This window comes from Chionomys nivalis, chromosome 1 (assembly GCF_950005125.1).
Source record: "Chionomys nivalis chromosome 1, mChiNiv1.1, whole genome shotgun sequence".
Lineage (NCBI taxonomy): Eukaryota > Metazoa > Chordata > Mammalia > Rodentia > Cricetidae > Chionomys > Chionomys nivalis.
This window is the reverse complement of record NC_080086.1, coordinates 60,595,166-60,613,150: the sequence shown is the minus strand read 5'-3', so window position 1 is coordinate 60,613,150 and position 17,985 is coordinate 60,595,166. Positions and strand designations below refer to the sequence as shown.

At 52.3% G+C, this 17,985-nt stretch overlaps 1 protein-coding gene across 1 annotated transcript in view; it reads left to right on the top strand.

Annotated features, from left to right (window-relative positions):
• Nucleotides 1-17,985, top strand: part of Aldh1l1 (aldehyde dehydrogenase 1 family member L1) — a 47,759-nt gene that overhangs the window by 13,363 nt on the left and 16,411 nt on the right. The window contains exons 8-16 of the mRNA XM_057767896.1: nt 386-511; nt 3,104-3,195; nt 4,963-5,110; nt 6,198-6,317; nt 7,992-8,119; nt 11,307-11,457; nt 12,953-13,023; nt 15,319-15,424; nt 17,841-17,928. Coding sequence (XP_057623879.1) covers nt 386-511; nt 3,104-3,195; nt 4,963-5,110; nt 6,198-6,317; nt 7,992-8,119; nt 11,307-11,457; nt 12,953-13,023; nt 15,319-15,424; nt 17,841-17,928 — 1,030 coding nt within the window. The remainder of the gene's footprint in view (nt 1-385; nt 512-3,103; nt 3,196-4,962; nt 5,111-6,197; nt 6,318-7,991; nt 8,120-11,306; nt 11,458-12,952; nt 13,024-15,318; nt 15,425-17,840; nt 17,929-17,985) is intronic.

Here is a 17,985-nt window from a genome sequence, read left to right as displayed (position 1 = left end):
AACATCGTTCAACAAAAGAAAGCACATGGTCTGTGGCACGCAGTGATGAGGGCCTGCCTGACGTGAGGGAGGCCCTGGGTCACACACACACACACACACACATGCACGCACACACACACACACTTGCACACATGCATTACACACACAGAATCTAGAAAACAAGCAGCAAGCACAGTGTGGTAGGTGATTGACAGTTAGGATAAAGGACAGGCACAGGCCGTGTGGTCTCTTCCACGTCCCTAGGACAGTGTCTCAGCTCCGAACATCCCTGTCGTTTACCTGGGCTCCCTGCTTCCTCTTGGCTGTGAGGGCTGGAGGAAGGATGTGAGCGCTGTACTCAGCTCCCCATCCTGCCTTGGTCCTATTGAAGTTCTCCCTTTTGCAGCTGCTGGTGAAGAACATCCAGCTGGAGGATGGCAAGATGATGCCAGCCTCCCAGTTCTTCAAAGGGTCTGCTAGCAGTGACCTGGAGCTGACAGAGGAAGAGCTAGCCACCGCCGAGGCTGTGCGGGTAAGAGACACCTTCAGTGGTATCATCCTGTCGGACAGATTTAACAGTGCACATGCGATTTGGGTATTCACATTCCCTGGAGCTGGGGATATGTTCTGGCCTGGGAGATAACATTGGCTGTCCTCTTTTGGTATTTTCTGATGTCCCAAGACCCTTCTTCCTTAGTACCTGGGGCCCTGGATTTGGGTCTGCTGAATCAGGCTTTTCTAGGGACTCACTCCCAACAGTTAACAAATGAAACTGTCAGCTTTGTAATAGTTAAGGGAGGTGGGGGTCTAACCCAATCACCAGTGATGAGTGTGTGCTCTGGAACTGGTCTAGAGGGGGCACTAACACAGTAACACCCAAGCTGTGACCAGCACCAGCTTCATAGTCAGGTTCTCCTCCAGCTCAGTCCCCACACGTTCTAGAGATCACTTCCTTCTCTGAGCTTGGTTGCCTAGCCTGAAGCTGGGTCAGTGACCACTTTCCAGGTACTGTTCCTGGCCCTTCACACTCTGTCTCCCTGGTACTGAGCCTTGTTGAGCACATGACACTGAAGGGTTTCGGTTTACTCCTTCTTCTAGTCAGGGGTTCAAGGACAGCAGCTCCTCTGCCTGGGATGGCTCTTGCCAGATAAATCCATCTGGGAGCCAAGCCTTGGAAGGTGAATCTGTGCTAAGTTCAGCAGCGTGTGTGACCATGAGGCTGGCTGGGAGCTACAGACTGCCCCACTCCAGGCATAGGGAGAGGATCCTACCGTATGGGTAGCCTAGGGGAAAAAAGCCCTGGATTCTGAACTCCACATGAACTTTACAGCACATGAAGAATCCATGAGTGTCCCTTACCTAACAAGGACTGCCCACACACCGCGTGAAGAAGGGAGTGGAGAGTCCTCATAGGCTAGGGGACTTGGGAAACTCACTGAGCTCCTCCTGATTTACAGGCAGTGGTTGGAAGGGGCAGGTGAAGCTACTGTCCATGTAGAACTTCCAGTAGAGCAGATGGTGAGACAGCTTCGGGAGACACTCTGCACTAACGGGGACAGTGAGACAAGGCCTTAGAGCTGGGGTCAGCCTTAGATGGAGGGACGCTGAGATCTGGATACAGAGAAAAGATCTGGAAAAACCTTTGGGCAAAGGATCATAAGTACAGGGACACCACAGGTGCAGGGACACCACAGGTGCAGGGACACCACATGTGCAGAGGACACCACAGGTGCAGGGACACCACAGGTGCAGAGGACATCACAAGTGCAGGGACACCATAGGTGCAGAGGAAAATAAGTGCAGGAACACCACAGGTGCAGAGAACACCACAGGTGCAGGGACACCACAGATGCAGGAGATACCACAGGTGTAGGGACACCACAGGTGCAGAGGACACCCCAGGTACAGAGAACACCACAGGTGCAGAGGACACCACAGGTGCAGGGACACCACAGATGCAGGAGATACCACAGGTGTAGGGACACCACAGATGCAGGAGATACCACAGGTGTAGGGACACCACAGGTGCAGAGGACGCCACAGGTGCAGGGACACCACAGCTGCAGGAGATACCACAGGTGCAGAGGACGCCACAGGTGCAGGGACACCACAGGTGCAGGGACAGCTCTGTTTGAGGAGGTCATCATTGCCATGACCCAGGAATAAGAGAGGGAGCTGAATGGAGGCAGGCAGGGTCAGGTCACAGTGAGACCCTTGGTGTTATAACACTGCAGAGTAAGGCTCTACAAGAGACAGACATGAAGTGCCATGTGGTCCATAGCAGCAGAGAGCCAGCGTCTTCCCTAGGAATTCTGGGCACTGTAAAAGTCCGGGAAGGGAAGGGAGTAGGAAAGGAGGAGTTCCATATTGCTAGCTTTAACCTCTCCCTCCAAAGCACAAAACAGAGCAAGCAAAGACATTTCCAGAATATTCCTGGGGCTGCTGTGGCTCTGGCCCTGCCTTTGAGCCCTCCTGGGGTTACTGAGCCAGCTGGACCAACAGACTCCGGTCTTAAGATGCTTGCCTACGATGGCTACCATGGAGGCCTGTGGCATGGGGTGGAAGCTCTCCTGGAGGATGTTGGAATTGGGTAGTTCAGTCTGGCATCTGTTAGGAACAGCCATCTTACCATGACCACTGGTCGGCCTTCTATAAGTAGGCATGATGGCCACTGGCCTGGTGGCCCTGACCCCTCCTCACTTGCCCAGTAGGCCAGTAGCTGGTTCTGTGACGTTTCAGAGGTTCCAGGTCAGAGGAGCACTAGCCAGCCAGTGTCTCAGAGCAGACAAGATTCGGGTCATAACACCCTTCCTGTCATAAGCATCCCATGCCACCATATCAGTGCTGTGCTGGGGTTCCCGGGACTCTGACAGCCGCACCAAGACCAGGCATGCAGCTTTCTGACAGCGTGCCGTCTTCCACTGCCTGCGCCGCACTGGGAGACCACCCAGGGCAGGAGTCAGCAGCCTAATGCCATGGTGGCCAGAGCTGTGGCCCACTCTGAGCCCTTGGGTAGCAACAGCGCCTCGAAGACTGTAAAGGCAGAACCCTTGGCCAGCTGGGAGGATGTAAAGGCACCCTACCTCACCAAGCACCTATGACTGTCATGGTCTTTGTCTTTCAGAGCATTTGGATGCGAATCCTACCCAACATCCCACAAGTAGAAGACTCCACAGACTTCTTCAAGTCGGGGGCTGCATCAGTAGATGTTGTGAGGTGAGGCCAGGGGCACCGGGGTCCCTCCCAAGTATCCATTGTGGGCCCACTGAGGCCACTGTTGGTTGTACTCCTTTATCATGCATGAGTTGATCAGAAAGGGCCCTATGGGCACACCTGAACCGCTGTGGAAGCTGCGCCCAAATGTCTGTCTTCAAGCTGGCCTCTTATCCCAGAAGAGCTGCTGATGCCCAGCTGTCACTGCTGTCCCTTGGCTGATGCTGGCTATGGCAGATTGGAGACTTGGGCTCACATGCAGTGTAGGAGTTCCTTCTGTTTATGTGTTGCTTTCATTGGCTAATGAATAAAGAAACTGCTTTGGGCCTGATAGGACAGAACTTAGGTAGGCGGAGAAGACAGAACTGAATGCTGGGAAGAAGGGCAGAGTGGCAGATGCCATGAATCTCCTGCCTGAGATGGACGCTGGTTAGAATCTTACCGATAAGCCACAGTCACGTGGCGATACATAGATTAATAGACATGGGTTAAATTAAGATGTAATAATTAGCCAATAAGAAACTAGAGCTAATGGCCCAAGCAGTGATTTAATAAATACAGCTTCTGGGTGGTATTTGGGGTGTAAGCTATCTGGGCGGCCGGGACGGAACAAGGGCCCACTCTCCTTGCAACAACAGAGAGGTGAAGAAGACTATGTGTCATGAGAAGTGGGTCACATGTCAGATCCATTTTCTGGGTAACTGGTCACCCCCTAATCATGGTTTAAACTGACACCGCTTATTGCCTCCTGTTTTTGGGGTCAAAAGTTCTTATAGAAGAAAGGCTTATTTTGGGCTCTCAGTTCCAGAGGGATAATAGTCCATGGTGCTTGCACAGAGGTATGGTGGCGGTAACAATGGAGGTCTCACATCTCAAACCACAAACAGGAAGCAGAGAAGGCTAGAGTCTTTTAAAACCTAAAAGCTTACATCCAGTGACACATCCCCTTTAGCAAAACCACACATCCTAGCCTTCCCAAATAGCTCCACCAACTGGGGACCAAGTATTCAGATGCCTGAGACTATTGGGGACATCTCATTGAAACTACCACAAGTGTAGTTTGTGTCAAATTGACAAAAAAACAAACAGAAACTAACCAGCAACCTGTGATGCTGGGTACGGTTGGTAGGTTTATAAGGCCTAAAGTAGATCGAGTCTCAGCCCACCCCAGCTGCATCCTGGCCACGTCTTTTCTTTTGAAACATTCTGAGCTACTTTGACTCCTTGTTGCTCACATTCCCTAATGGTGTTGAACACCTCACCAGGTTTGTATCTGCCCTACACTGCTGCTCTGGTAAAATCCCTCTGGGCTTCAGCCTCCTTCTGCTTTCCGAGGATTGGGTGTGAAAAGTTCTCTAAATATTCGGAGCCCAAGTCCTTTATTGTATACTTGATTTGGACATACTGTCTCCCAAACAATGGCCATTAATAATCTATTAGTTGCCAACTGTCATTCAGTGTGTTTGTTGTCTCATAGAGACACAACAAAATTTGAGAGAGGCTGTTCTGTTATGGTTTCTGCTTTGTGGATGATAAAATCGAAGACTCAGATGAGTCAGCCCTTTGTTCAACATCAGTGGTTGGTACCCGACGAGAGAGAGAGAGAGAGTTTGAAACCAAGGCCTCTGCACCCAGCGCCTGGGCCTGCACCCTAGTTCCAGGCTCATGAGCCCTACTAAGTGACTCTTCAGACCACGTCCACTTATACGGGGTCCACAAGGGTCTGCTGAAGCTCCGCCCCCCTCTCCATCCTTCTTCTCTTCCCCTCAGGCTGGTGGAGGAGGTGAAGGAGCTGTGTGATGGGCTGGAGTTAGAGAATGAAGATGTTTACATGGCTACCACCTTTAAGGACTTCGTCCAGCTCCTCGTGAGGAAGCTGAGAGGGGAGGATGAAGAGGACCAGTGTGTCGTTAACTACGTGAGTGCTGCCCCGAGCCTGGCACTCCCCCTCCTGCAGCACCAGCCCTGGGGAACATCTTCCGCAGAGACTATTGCTGTCCAGTGTAGGCAAATCCCACATCTCAAAGCCTAGAGGGGCTGGAGAGGAGCAGGGCAGGCAACCCTGTGCCTGCAGCTTGTGCAGAGGGAAATGAGTCACAGCGGCTGTGAATCCCTTTATTAAAAAGATCTTTAACAGTCTCCCTTAGGGTAGCTGGGCAGTCTAGCAGCCCCAGAGGAGTGGGCTTCTGGTTGCTTTGTTCACCTGGTGATTTGGAACAACAGCTGGGGAAGTACAGGTGGCCACGGTGGATATCAGGTCACCCATAGGACAGTGGACAAACAGCCAGGGAACAGATTTCAGGATGGGGCTGGTGTCTGAGGGATTAATGGGTTCAGAGTGGAGAAGTCAATGTGGTAGTGAAAGGCAACATGTCTGAGGGTGAAAGAGCCTTGCCACCCATAGCAGGCTACTACCCAGAACCCCACACACCTCTTCAGGTGTCACACACAAGGAGCAGGCAGAGGTGGCCTCCAGCCCTGACACCATCCAAGTCAGTACCACTCAGTGGCCCCACTGTCTAGGAGCCTCAGCCATTGCGTGGTCGGCTGTGCATTCCTCTGTGCATCCCTCTGTGCATCCCTCTGCGCATCCCTCTGTGCATCCCTCTGTGCATCTCTCTGCACGTCCCTCTGTGCATCCCTCTGTGCATCCCTCTGCACGTCCCTCTGTGCATCCCTCTGCACGTCCCTCTGCGCATCCCTCTGTGCATCCCTCTGTGCATCCCTCTGCACGTCCCTCTGCGCGTCCATCCCTCTGCACGTCCCTCTGCGCATCCCTCTGTGCATTCCTCTGCGTGTCCCTCTGCGCATCCCTCTGTGCATCCCTCTGCACGTCCCTCTGCGCGTCCATCCCTCTGCGCATCCCTCTGTGCATCCCTCTGCACGTCCCTCTGCGCGTCCATCCCTCTGCGCATCCCTCTGTGAATCCCTCTGTACGTCCCTGGGCATGTGTCTGTCACAGAAGCCTACGTGTGGGATCCGCCGTAACCAAGCTTCCTTCCCAGGTGGAAAAGACAGTGAAGAAGCTGACTCTCCAGATGCCCTACCAACTCTTCATCGGGGGCGAGTTCGTGGATGCCGAGGGCTCCAAGACCTATGATACCATCAACCCGACAGACGGAAGTGTGAGTGCAGGCCGCAGTCCGTCCTCCCCCGCCCAGCCGTCTTCAAGGGCACGGACCAGGGGTCTGTGCTTGGATGTGTGTGTCTTTGTTATGGACATGAAAGGTCCCAACCTAGACCACAGGAATGGAGGAGAGCAGGGCAGTGAGGGGAGGGGTGAGAGGAGGCAGGAAAGCACTGAAGAACCAGAATATTCTTTGGAGACTGAGGATGTTTAAGAGCCATGGCTCCCCTCCATGCTGAAGCTTTCCCTCTTGCATGGAGGGCACCATCAGCAAAGTCTTCCTCAAATATAACACTGTTTTTTTCTTTTTTATTGAACTATACGTTTTTTTCTGCTCCCCTCCCTTTCTACCCCCTTCCATGGTCCCCATGCTCCCGATTTACTCAGGAGATCTTGTCTTTTTCTACTTCTTGTGTAGATTAGATCCATGTATGTCTCTCTTAGTGTCCTCATTGTTGTCTAGGTTCTCTGGGATTGTGAATTGTAGGCTGCTTTTGTTTTTTATTTGTTTTGTTTTTTTTTTGGTCTATGTCTAAAAGCCACCTATGAGTGAGTACATATGATATTTGTCTTTCTGAATCTGGGTTACCTCACTCATTATGATGTTTTCTAGATCCATCCATTTGCCTGCAAATTTCATGATGTTATTTTTTTCTGCTGTGTAGTACTCCATAGTGTGAATGTATCACATTTTCCTTATCCATTCTTTGGTCAAGGGCATTTAGGTTGTTTCCAGGTTCTGGCTGTGACAAACAATGTTGCTATGAACATAGCTGAGCACATGTCCTTGTGGTATGACTGAGCATTCTTTGGGTATATATACCAATACCAAAAGTGGTATTGTTTGGTCTTGATGTAGGTTGTTTCCTAGTTCTCTGAGAAATTGCCACACTGACATCCAAAGGGGCTGTATCAGTTTGCACTCCCACCAGCAATGGAGGAAATATAACTGTGATTGCCAGACATTCTTGACCGTGACTATCTCATGTCATGACCCACTGCGTATGCTACACCACACAAAAGGCCACATACCTGAGGCTCTCCTTGATGAGACCCGACACAGGGATGACTTTCCATCTGCTGGTGCCCACTCAGTCCCACAGAAAATAGGGATCATTTGGGGGAAGTTGGCAAAGTGAATCCCAAGGGGCAGATAGGATGGATGATGCCCTCGGGATGCCAACCTTGCAAGTGTGGTGTGGACAGCCCTCTGCCAGGCTCCAGAGCCTTGGATGGGAATGGCAAAGCTGTTCATGGGCACCTATGAGGAGATGCCGCCTCATCCTCTGCCCCGTCCTTCTGACTCCCCTTGGCTACTGCCACTTCCCACAGCACCTATCAGGAATGGAACTGGGACACGGACCCAGAATCCCTCTGTGTAGAAGCCTCTCTGGCTCAGCTCACTGCGCCAGTGGATCTCGGCTTCCGGTGTGAGCAGCGCCAGACTGCAAGGGCTCCTCAGATGCAGCTGGGCCGTCATTCCCTCTGGGCTCCGTGCAGATGTGAGAAGGATGCACAGGGGCCTCCTCAAGGCCCCACCCTCCTTTGCTGATTCCTCCCTAGCCACTAGGGGCAGCACTTTCCCTCAGTGCCAGCCTACATGGTGGGGACCCTCCCTGCCTAGGACGAGTCGGAGCCAGAAGAGGCTGTCATGTCTCTGTTCTGTCCACAGGTCATCTGCCAGGTGTCCCTTGCCCAGGCGAGTGATGTTGACAAGGCAGTGGCGGCAGCGAAGGAGGCCTTTGAGAATGGACTGTGGGGGAAGATAAATGCACGTGACCGGGGCCGGCTCCTGTACAGGTGGGACCTGCCAGTGGGAAGTAGTCTGGGCACTGCAGCCTAAGGCTTAGGAGATGCCTTGTAGAAGAGGCAGGCGAGGTGTCCACAGCTAGCTGTGACCTTAAAAGAAAGGTGCTGGGGTAGGAGGCTGCATTCCAGGGGAGCTACAGGCTGGGGTGCCTGAGAGGCATAGCTCAGATGTGGACCAGCAAGGACTGGGGCCTCCTGCCAGCCGAGGGCAACAAAGGGGAGATTGCCCAGTCCTGTCTGCCTCTCGCTGCTTAGCCTGGCTGCTACAGCTGGGACTGCCTGGTGCCAGCTCCTCTTTCAAAATAGCAAAAATTGTTGCTATTATTATAGTGTGTGGTGTTTGTGCATGCAATGTGCGTAGTGTTGTATGATATATATAGTGTGTATTTGGTGTGGTGTGAGTGTGTATAGTGTGCATGGAATGTGTGCTGTGTGTGTGATGTGTATGGGGTGTATGGTATGTGTGCTATGTGTGTACGTGATGTGTATGTATGTATGTGATGTGTGTGGTGTTGTATGATATATATGGTATTGTAGAGTGTGTGGTGTGTGTGTGTGGTGTGTATGTATGTATGTGATGTGTGGTGTTGTATGATGTGTATGATATTTGTTTGTTGGGTTGTATGTGTGTGTATGTGTGTGCATACTTACGCCACGGTGTGCACACGGAGGTCAGAGGACAGCTTTCCAGAGTCAGTTCTCTCCTACCATGGCTCCCAGAGATCAAACCCAGGTTGCTGGTTTGCTCAGTAAAGGCTTTTAGATGCTCAGCCATCGTGCAGGCCCACATCTTCCTCTTAAATCTCTCTAATAAGAGGAAGGGGCCTCTCTCTCCCTGTGGTGCCAGCTTAGTCTTGCTGGTCGTTTGACCTTGTGAGCAAAGGATGCACGCATGAAGGAGCCTGAAGGAGCCTCGATGAGACCCTTTGCCCCTAGAGCCATGGGCCATGGTGTGGGCACTCAGGGTCCCTCTTATTGATACAAAATATATCTGTCATTTCCAAAGGGACAAGAGGGCTAACAAGGGTGATCATGGGGAACATGCATCCAGATTCCCCAGATAGCATGTTCCAATGTGAAAGCAGTTCCAAGAATTTTTAAAAATGTTTGTGTGTGTATGTGTATGTTGGTGTCTGTGCATGTTCCTGAGTGTGATGTGTTTGTGGGTGCAGGTCAGAGGGCAAACTCAAGTGTTAGTCCTGGTCTTCTGCCTTGTTTGAGACACGGTCTCTTGTTATTTCGTGGTTGCATATGCCAGGCTAGCTGACTCCCGAGCTGCTGGGACCTCTCCTGTTTCTGCCTCCCACCTCACCAAAGGCTTGTCGGGATCCCACCTCACCTCAGGCATGCCGGGATCCCACCTCACCTCAGGCATGCCGGGATCTGATCCCACCTCACCTCAGGCATGCAGGACCCCACCTCACCTCAGACATGCCAGGATCCCACCTCACCTCAGGCATGCCGGGATCTGATCCCACCTCACCTCAGGCATGCGGGACCCCACCTCACCTCAGGCATGCCGGGATCCCACCTCACCTCAGGCATGCCGGGATTGGATCCCACCTCACCTCAGACATGCCGGGATCTGAACTAAGGTCCTCATATTTACACAACAAGTGATTTATGCACTGATCTCTTCATAAGGTTTTGCAGCTACACCACAACAGAAAGTCATAAATCAAGACATTTATAAAGGTACAGAAATAGAGTCAGACAGATGGCCCCGCCATTAAAAACACATGCTGCTCTTGCAGAAGACCCAAGTTCACTTCCCAGCGCCCATATGGCAGCTCACAACCATCTGGAACTCTGATTCCAGGGGTCTGGTGCCTTCATCTGGCCTCTGAAGGCACTGTACACACATGGTGCTTGCAGGTAAACATACGCATAAAATAAAAATAAGTCTTACAAGAAAAAAAAAAACCCACAGCAGTAGAAGCGACAGATGAAGGGGGGTACAGCAAAGGGGAAATTTTCTGTTGTAAGTCCCAGATGAAGAAGCCCTGAAGAAGCCATAGATTTTAGAAAAGAGTCAACTAGTGACCCCATGGTTCCCAGACCTGGCAATGGTCACCAGCTGATCCATATATCCTTGGGCTTTTAAGACCTGGAAGCATCCTCACTGAGGTGATCTGCTGCCGCCTGGTGGCCACTGTTATAATAACCCAATGCTTCCTCATGGTAACAGTGCCAGCATTAAGAGGAAGCTCTGACTCCATCTCTAGTGATCCCTGCTGTGTGTGTGCTCAGTCTAGCCTAGCTGGGCAGGCCTGGGACGAGCAGGACAGTCCTTCTGGAGAAGCAGCTGCAGAGTAACCCCAGGCTTGATGTAGTGCCTCTGGCCAAGGACCTGAGGTCGGAGGCCTGGGTCACCTGAGTAACAGACAAAGCCAGCAGGAAGGGATAGGAAGCTGGAGCCCTGAGATGAACTTGGTGTGGGGTCTCTGGGAGACCCTACCACACATGGACTGTGGCTTTGTCTGAGTGAAGAGGACGACTGCAGGACGATGTCAGCATCTTTGTCGGGAGCGCCGACTGTGCAGAGGGGCAGGGTAGAAATTGCCCTACCGACTTTGGTCTGACTAAAGCCTTAGCGGGACACCCTTCTGTCAGTGAGGGGACACCATTATAAACACCAGGCTGCTCACAGTGGCCATCAGAATCAGGGTAGCCAAATGCTGATGAACACAGACTCACAATAGCCCGAGAGTCGCCTTTCCCACATGGATCTTCTGCTTATAGGGCTGGGGTCACCTCAACCTCCAGACCTCGGCCTCAGGGACATGACTGAGTTGAGCTGCCCATCAGGTTAGATGTACTTTCTCTCTTTTGAAGCTATCAAAAACAGGAAGGGTGGCCTCTAAGGACAGTGGCCTCTCGGCTGTTAGCCACAGGCAGGTGACCACCTCTTCAGAACAACTTCGTGGGGACATTGTAACGGTGTCAATCTATAGGGAGAGGAAAGGAAGGGGACAGAGGGTGCCATTCTCACACCCATCCAGAAAGGTAGACCTTATTGTCCCATCTTACAGATGGGAAAGGTGAGTCCAGCTTGTCTGAATGACAGTTCTGGTAGTGGAGGGCAGAGTCCTCCACTCCATAAGAAATGTCACTGGAGAGCAGCTAAGATGGTGGCACGCCTAAGCCAGTCTCCCGCCCTTCTCTTGACGTCGGCCAGGTTGGCGGACCTCATGGAGCAGCACCAGGAAGAGCTAGCCACCATCGAGGCCCTGGACGCAGGCGCTGTCTACACGCTGGCCCTGAAGACGCACGTGGGCATGTCCATCCAGACTTTCCGCTACTTTGCTGGCTGGTGTGACAAAATCCAGGTGGGGTTTGGGCTCCCGTGTGTGCATGCGTGTATGTGCAGGAGGGTTCCAGGGGAGGTGGCGGGAAGGGTGGCGTCCTGACAAGCACGCTGCCAAACAGCTATCACGGTGGCAGCTTACAGCATGGGCAACTCACGATTCTGCAGGTGAGAGCCCAGCAGGCTTGGCCAGTTTCGTACCAGGGCTTCACAGTATGCCCAGCATTCTGTCGCAGCAAGAAATACCCAGAGAGTCAACTTGTAAAATGAATGGGTAAATTTTCCTCACAGTTTGGAAGGCCCCCATGCCCAGTCTGTTGACTCCGTGGCTCCTGGGACTGTCGGCACACATCAGGCAGAGCAAAAGAGGGGGAGATGGGGTGGGGAGTTGACTAGCTCCTTGAAGGACACCCCCAAGACCTAACCTCCAGCAGCTATGCCCCACTTCTTAAGAATTTCTCTACCTCCTAATAGTGCCCCTTTGGGGAACAAGCCATTAGCATGCAGCTAATAAAATTCAGCTATGGCAAGTGCATGGAATGACTGGACCTCACCTTGAGGCTCCGAGGGAGGCTTGTTTCTAGGACCATTCAGGTGTTGCCAGAGTCTTGTTTTGGGGATTACAGGGACCCTGTCTGTGCTGGCTACAGGCAAGGCCTCTCCCCCTACTCCTGGCCTGCGGCCTCCATCTTCCAATGACATGTCATCTGTGAGTTTTGGGTCTCTGCCACTGTCTTCTTTTAAAGATTTATTTATTTATTTATTTATTATTTATTTATTATGTATACAACATTCTGCCTGCATATATGCCCGCATGCCGGAAGAGGACACCAGATCTAATTACAGATGGTTGTGAGCCACCATATGGTTGCTGGGAATTGAACTTAGGACCTCTGGAAGAGCAGCCAGTGCTCTTAACCACTGAGCCATCTCTCCAGCCCTCTGCCACTGTCTTATAACTGTGGAATGTGGTCCTGGGAGTTCCTGTGGAACCTCTAGGCCCATGCTCCCCCTACCCCCTGAAGTCCACTGGGAGACCTTGCACATACCCCACCTTGGGGTCAAGCACACCATCTTGGAAAGTTCCCCAGGGAGAGGAGGGCTCGAGGCTCTTCTCCCGCTAGGAGCTGAGAACTATGAAGCATGGTGGCCACATGAGAGGTGGACTGCCAGTCACCACCCCCATTCTGTCTCCTGTGACTTCTCTGGAGCCACCCCTCCCTGGGCCCCCTGGTTCTAGGGGCAGGCTGGCCTCGAGGGGCCTCATCACCCTTTCTCTGCCCAGATAGCAGCTTTCTGCCCTGACGTGGAACTGTTGCTTTGCTCCTCTGGGTGTCCAGCCTGACGCCTCTGAACTCCTGCCATGTCCCTGTCAAGTGTAAGCTGGCAGGTCAGGCCTCCAACCCAGCTCCTCATGGGAGAGTCAGTGCCCAAACAAGACCCTGGGTCTCCTGGGTCTCCTGTAGGGACTGGCTGACCCTACCCCCACCCCGGTGACACTGCCGTGTTTCTTCTAGGGTGCCACCATCCCCATCAACCAGGCTAGACCCAACCGCAACCTGACCTTGACCAGGAAAGAACCTGTTGGGTGAGTGACAAGGCACAGTGACATAGAGTGACAAGGTGTGTTCTAGGATGCCACACACCTGCCTGCAGCTCGTAGTATACCTGTGCGTATCCATACATGTCTAAAGTACCTGCTCTGTCAGGCACTGCTGTGGTCGCTGTCTTTTGTTTAAATGTACAGTAACTGTCCATCTGAGCCATGACGGAAAACAGGGGGGCTACATCTTGACCTCCACCATCAGTCTCCCTAGCCACATGGCCACCTGCGAGCTGGAAGGCCGGGGAGACAAGAGCCACTCTGTCTGAGAAGCTGGAAGGCTCATAGCAGGAGTTGCACATGGCACAGCCCCCCAGCCTAGTGGACGCAGCCACCCACATTCAGGGAGCGGCTTCCCTCCTCGGTTCCCAGAGACTCCTCGAAGTGTGACTTAGCCAGTCTCCTAAGTGTTTCTCGGTCCACCCAAATGGAGAGCCAAGGTTAACCATGGCAACGGTGCAGGGCTGAGCTCAGTAGGGCAAATGCAGAAGCAGACTGCAGAGGAACCTGGCCCTCAGCACCTCATCTCACAGGCGGAGGACCCCAGGCACAGAGGAAAAAGGAAGGCATGGTGGGACACCTTGGCCATAAGTATTCAGAATCCTTGTGTCACAGCATGGGGAACCACCTCACAGGTGTATGGGGGACTTAGGAGCCTGCATATGGCTCTGTAGGAACAGGGGCTCTATCAAAAACTCCACTGCCATGGTCTTAACACATTCTCCTGAAGCCCAGAAGTGGGAGAAAAGGAAAAGGGAGGGAGGGAGGACTCAGATCCTGCAGGGCAGCTAAGATCACTGTGTGAGCCAAAAGTAAGAGGCCTCCCACCTAGAGTAGCCACTAAGAGGTGCCATGACTTAGACATTGACCTGACTTAGGTAACAGGCAATGAAGAAATGATAGCACACATACAGAAAGGCTGGGATTGGGCAGGCCTTGTGTCCTGATGGAGACATGCCAACAGCAGACCGGAAACTCAGTGTACTTATTTCATATATCTGAACTGAAGAGGCGGGTTTATGATATGCAGCCGAATAAGAAGGTGGGTTTTAGTTCATCTCAGTGGGGGGAGGTCTCTGTAGGGGAGTGACCTCAGGCATGAGTATCCTAGAGGGGAAGCTATAATTGGTATCTGTGCACATGCTGTTAGCGTCTATATGCAGACGAGGACGAGGGGAAGGCTTTGCTGTTACCATGGTAGAGGCACATGACTGCTTGGTCCCAAGGCTTCAGGCCTGTGACCACCCAGCATCATGGCAGAATCACATGGCACAGGAGGCTGCTCACCTCACGGCAGCCAGGGACCCTTCAGCACATGGGGACACATGAAATCCAAATTTGTGTGGCTGGTGGTTGCTGACAGCCTTCGGCATTTCTTACATAACCATCACCCTGACCTCCATCTCTGTGGCTATGCCACATTTCCTTTGTGAGTCTGGGTGTGGGTTTGTGAAAGGGGCCATAATTCACCCTATGGCATGGGAACTTTTCTGACATTTCCCATATTTGGGTCCCCTAAGATCCCACTTCTCCCCATAGCCACAATCCAGCAGCCTCTGTCACCCACCTAGACCCCCTATTATGCCAGGTTATGTTGGACAAAGGGATGCAGCCTCCTAACCCCCAGTGCCTTCTACCACTCCTAGGGTAATGTTCAGGCTCCCAGTTGACCCTGTTCCATGCGGGCTCTGGCTGACACCTACCATGCCTCCCTTGATATACCTCACAGCCAGCCTTCCCACCGGCCTCTGCGTGTGCTTTCTCAATATCTGGGTCCAATTAAGAAGCCTCCTTCTGGTCCCTTGATGGTAGTGATGGTGACAAAGGAGCCCAGAGAGGCAGAGCCACACAGGAGTAAGCTGTGGCCAGCATGCCTGCTCCCTACCACACCCAAGTCACACTGACCTGAGCGTGAGGCTCACACACCAAGCCAGAGCTTCTCAAGGGTGTCTGACCTCCCCAGACTTCCCTCACAGACCCCGTCTTATTGACCTCCAGCCTGACACTTGGAAAGACCATATCCCTGCTGGCCCATCTTATGCCATGTCCTCTCATGACCTCCCAACAGAGTGCACACTGTGTCTGCTCCCTGTACCCGCACCCTGCTTCCCTTCCTCCCTAGACACTGACCTCACCCCAGCCAGCAGCATCAGAGGGATGGGCTGCCTCGGCAGGGCCATTGCCTTTCCTGGAAATCCTGGCTTTGACAGCTACAGCTTGGGAGTCCACTCTGGGCAGCTTGGCTGAGGAGGGACAAATGCCCTCTGCTGTTGTTTGCAGGGTCTGTGGCATTGTCATCCCCTGGAACTATCCCCTGATGATGCTGTCCTGGAAGACCGCAGCTTGCTTGGCTGCTGGGAACACTGTGGTGATCAAGCCTGCCCAGGTAAGCACGTTCTGTACCAGCCCGTGGCCCATGAAGGCGATGGGGAGCTCACTCTGTCAGGGGACGGTGCCCTTAGCCTACACGGCACTGCTGCTAAGAGCTGGCCCTTAAAGCCCAGCTTACCACGGATGGAGATACATGTCAGGGATGGTACTAGATGTCAGAGCAGACTGCCCAGCTACTACTAGTGGAGACCTGGAGACCGAGCTGGCACACATCACTGCTCAGTGGGCAGAGCAGAGGACAGAGTTTCTGCATCCACTCTGGATCTACACCCTGGATCTTGTTTTATGTCCCTTGCCTGTCCCGTGCTCAGAGCAGGCCAATGGTGCAGTAAACTTGGTTCATTGTCTCTTTCTGGCTTCAGAAACCAAAAGCCCTAGAAGGAGGTAGTGTGGGCAAAGATGTTTAGGAGCCTTCTAGCTCCTAATGGCCAGTAGAAATGGGATTTCATGGGCCACAGGTGCCCTCCCACACGTATGACAGCACGCCTAGCCTGTTTCATCTCCACACTGATAGCCATTCATCCACTGCTGCCTCCTGGAGGAACCGGACACCAGGTGCCATCTTTGGAGTGGCCAGTGACCCTCCAGGTCTTTGAAGCCCACTGGCCTGGAGAGCAGCAGCATAAGAAAACACTGAAGATCTTAGACCGTGTGTGCCGGAGTCCGCTCTCCTCCAGCTTTTCACTCATTGGTTTGGTTTTTTATTTTTGTTTGGTTCCCTTTTGTTTCCCGTTTCTCGGGCTAAATGTAGTTAGATTGAATTACAACAGTAATTGGGCAGTTAAAATTCCCATTTGTATTTTATTTTTGGAAATATCTTTTCATAATGGTTTGTTTATGAAGATTGCACTTGGGTCAAAATAAATAAATAAACAAACAAACAAACCTGCCCTCTGAACATTAGACGCCAGAGGACGAAAAGACGGTTGGGCTGCGAGGTGGAACAGCAGCTTTTTAAAAAACGTTTGCTGCTCTTCCAGGGGTCGTGGGTTCACTTCCCAGCAACTACCTCAGGCAGATCCAGAGGGTCCTACACTTTCTCCTGACCTCTGTCCCAAGTGTCTCTCTCTCTCTCTCTCTTACACACACACACACACAGAGAGAGAGAGAGAGAGAGAGAGAGAGAGAGAGAGAGAGAGAGAGAGAGGGAGAGACTCCAGCTCAAGTGGGCGCTCACCCGGCTCTTCCTATTTTTTTCTTTGCTTTTTTTAAAAAAACAAAACAAACAAACAAAAAAAACCAAATTACCTTTTAGCAAGTTTCCTTTTGCCCAGGCTAGTTCCTACATGCCATGTTGCTGAGGAAAATCTTCAGCTCCTCCTCTTTCCACTGCTGAGTGCTAGGATTCCAGGCATGGGCCAGCACACCCAGTTTCTTTGTACTGAGGATGGAGCCGTGAGCTTTGGACACCCTAGGCCAGTCTTCCCCTTTCCACATAGGCCAGATCCCCAGCAATGCCTTTTCTTGTTTTTTTTTTTCCCACAAGTTAATTCTGTCTATATTTATTACATGTGTATTATTTATTTACTTATTTTTGGTTAAGACAAGATCTCTCTATGTAACCCTGGCTAACATATTCAACAAATTAGCAATTTGCAGCACCAGCTTATTTAGGCTGATGAAAACCCACCGAGGTCGACCTTGATTTTCTGCTAAGGGTGTGGTACTGTCAGCAGGTCAAGGTCCCTGTTTTGGTTCAGGTCATCCTCACCCTTAGGCAAACTCTGTCCTAAGAAAGGCCACTGACAAGGTCTGAGACCCCGGAGTCACAGCTTGTCATCCAGCCAGGGTCCTGTAGGGGATGTGAAATGACCTAACCTTGACTGGAAGAACCACTGAACAGCAGTGTACAGGAGCCAGAGTAAGGATGAATGTTAGGAACGGGAAGGGCTGGAAGCCAGCAGGGCGGCCAGAATTACACAGCATGGAGCGCTGGTCACCAGGGCCCTGTAGCCGTCCAGTTTCACGAGGGGCCTCCTCCATAGGTTGGTGCCTGCAGTTCTCTGAGCAGAAGCTGGTCTCATGCTGAGGGGCTGCTGAGGGTCACCTTGCTTGGTGAGCTGAGCCCCTTGGATGGGCTCCTAGCCTGTCCCTGACATTGCTGCTTCAGGCCTCAGTGTAAACACTCTGAGAAGAGATGATCATGGGGTGGAAAGCGTCTGGGCCTGGCTGAGGAGCTGCTAGTAGGGGAGTGTAGCATGCTGGGGACTTATATCATTCCTGGGAGAGGCTGGGATGCTAGCTGGGTGGGCAGTGCCTATGGTTGGCCATGAGCATGGCCTCCCTATGGTCATCCTGCCGTTCTATGCACTGCTCCCCCTTCCTGCTCCTGGGAGAAAAACTATGAAGGGAGGCTGCACCCTACATCCAAATTCTCCCACACTCAGACTTCCGTCCTGTTCCTCCTTCAGGTGACCCCACTCACAGCCTTGAAGTTCGCAGAGCTGACACTGAAGGCCGGCATTCCCAAGGGCGTGGTCAACATCATCCCTGGATCAGGTAAGTCAGGGATGGGGAAAGGGCTGGGGCTTAGAGCATCAAGGCACACACATGGCC